The following is a 2,649-nucleotide window of genomic DNA, read 5'->3' as shown; positions in this document are numbered from 1 at the left end:
AATAATTATTTCATCCTCGATCTTAATTTTTCATTACGTTTGAAATGTAAATTCAATTAAAATAACTGAGACAATTTCAATCACGTTCATCCAGGAAGCTTCTCAATTGTTTGGACATATAAGGTTTGGGGGGACAATTTGATTTCAGATTGATGATCGGGTATCACGCGTTGTGCAATCTCTAAAGAAAGAATCAGCTTGGTACATTGACCCCGGCCGTCCACATGGAAGTCGTTCGACACGCTTTGTTTTGTACGTTAATCGTATACAGGTCAGAGAGACCATTGGCCGATTTAGGTTGGGATGCGGCGCGGCAGCTACTTAACCAGACAATTGGTTGTCATTGACACACAAAACCGTTACTAACGAGTGTGACGATCCTTTCGACTGAGGGTCTTTCTTATTAACGATCTGGAACGCCAGCCCACGGGTAGAATCCTCCTGTTTGCCTCCGAAATTAGTAGAATTGAGAAATTAATTTGCTCCCAATTGTGCAAATATACAGCTCGTTTGTCCAATAATTTGAAAATATTTGTATCTATTTACGTTGACAAGAATCAAAAGTGATCTAATCTAAAATTCACAAATTATCGATTTCTAATTCTATTGTAAAAGAAGAATCCAATCGTATGAAATTTTATAATGACTCTATAAATTTTAATAGCTGTTTCTATTTCTCAATTTCCTAAAACGTCTTCTTGATATCTCATAACTATAAAACATAGAAAGAAGAAAAAAAATAATGATATAAATCACGGTGATTAGCCACCCTCTTTAATTATACCGCTCGAAGAATTCCAAAACCCACAATTTCAAATTGAAAAATTCGATGAAAGAAACCAAATACAATCGATCCTCTTCGATAATTTTCAACAAATTTCTTCGATCGTCCGTCGAACGACATCCACGCGAACGACTCATCGGATATCATTAAAATTTAATTAATAATCGACTATTTAACGTCAATGTAATTCCGTTCCCGCGTTGATTAGAACGAATCTTAATCGATCACGGTACATTAATCCACCTCTCTCTCGAGAGGTGGATAGAAGATAGTGGATTCATGGAGGACTTACCTCGCTCTTGAGATTCAATGGCACATCACAGGGCGCGTCCAACTCGGCTTCCGTTTTCACCTGATGAGACAGCATACTGTGGCTGTGCCTGGGCGGCACGGCGGTCGCCAACATGTTGGGATGCTGCAGATGCTGAAGACGAGGTTGGAGATGGGACTGGTGGTGATAAGGCGGCGACAATTGGGTGTTCAGAGTGCGAAGATCAGCTGGCGGGGAAGCGGGCGCAGCGGTACTGCTCTGTTCCTCCTCGGCCGAACCCTCTGCCATGTCAGCCTTGCATCCCGGGGACTCGTAATCTGCAAATCGACCAAAACTCTCTAAGGACCGATCTAATAGTTGAAATCGCCGGCTGCGCGCCACCCCTGCTCCAATTCCATAATGCCAGGGATATCATTTCGCGATTGTTGGATACGCGATGACGTATTCGCTTTACGTGCGAACCACCTTTCATTTTCCTTTACGAATTCATCGATAATTACGTAAAATTGTTGCGTGAAATTTTGTGTGGGAAAGAAACGAGATCGATTCTTTCTTTCTCTCTCGACGCTTCGTATTACGCTCATCCTTGAAAATTTTGACCCTCGAAAGGATATTATAGATTTATTACGATGTATTCGAAGATGTGCAAAAAGATTGAACGCAGATAGTCACACGTGTGTTATTGTAAATTTTCGTATACAAAAACAGTTTTTCTTGTTCGATTTGCGTATCGCATTTGACCAAGGCTTTGTTTTGTTTACGAAGCAGAGTCCACGGAGAATTGCGACGCAAATTTTCGCGATACGTGTGAATTTCATTTTATCGAATACGAATATTTTCTTATCCTATTTTTACATATTCAAATTATAATGATATATTAATTTGTATTCAATACAATTCTAAACTCATCGATTGTACATTAAAATGATCCCTGATGCAACTTTAAATTCTCGAATCACGAAGCAAAATCGAATAACATCGATGTCTAATTAAAGAATAATCGAAACTAAAAAATTATTAATAAACGAATCTATTCAATAAAAATCTAAACTTATCGATTAACATGATCCCTGATACAATTCTAAATTCTCGAATTACGAAGGAAAATCGAGTAACATCGATGTCTAATTAACATTAAACGAATACACTAAAAAATCACACAAACCAACAAACTAGAAAATTATTAATAAACGAATCTATTCAATAAAAATCTATAAAAATCTAAAACTTATCGATTAACATGATCTCTGATTTAATTCTAAATTCTCGAATTACAAAGGAAAATCGAGTAACATCGACGTCTAATTAATATTAAAGAATCACATGAACCATAACCAAACTATAAAATTATTAATAATTTAATAAACGAATCTATTTAATACAAATCTAAATTCATCGATTAACATAATCCCTCGATTAATACAATCCTAAATTCTCGAATTATGAAGGAAAATCGAATAACATCGACGTCTAATTAACATTAAAGAATAACCTAAACTAGAAAATTATTAATAAACGAATCTATTTAATACAAAAATCGATTAATTCTAAAATCTATTAACATGATCCCTGATCCTAAATTCTCGATATACGA

The 2,649-nt window shown here is 36.1% G+C and overlaps 1 protein-coding gene across 2 annotated transcripts in view; it reads right to left on the bottom strand.

Moving 5' to 3' along the window:
* Positions 1-925: 925 nt before the first annotated feature.
* Positions 926-2,649, bottom strand: part of LOC116185461 — a 16,757-nt gene continuing 15,033 nt past the window's right edge. Inside the window, exon 2 of one of the 2 annotated variants that reach the window (XM_031509866.1) lies at positions 926-1,372. In XM_031509866.1, the coding sequence (XP_031365726.1) occupies positions 1,062-1,372 (311 nt within the window). In that variant the 3' untranslated portion in view covers positions 926-1,061. The remainder of the gene's footprint in view (positions 1,373-2,649) is intronic. The other variant, XM_031509867.1, reaches the window with a different exon arrangement.

This window comes from Apis dorsata, unplaced genomic scaffold, assembly GCF_000469605.1.
Source record: "Apis dorsata unplaced genomic scaffold, Apis dorsata 1.3 scaffold_188, whole genome shotgun sequence".
NCBI lineage: Eukaryota > Metazoa > Arthropoda > Insecta > Hymenoptera > Apidae > Apis > Apis dorsata.
This window is presented reverse-complemented; position numbering and strand designations above follow the sequence as displayed.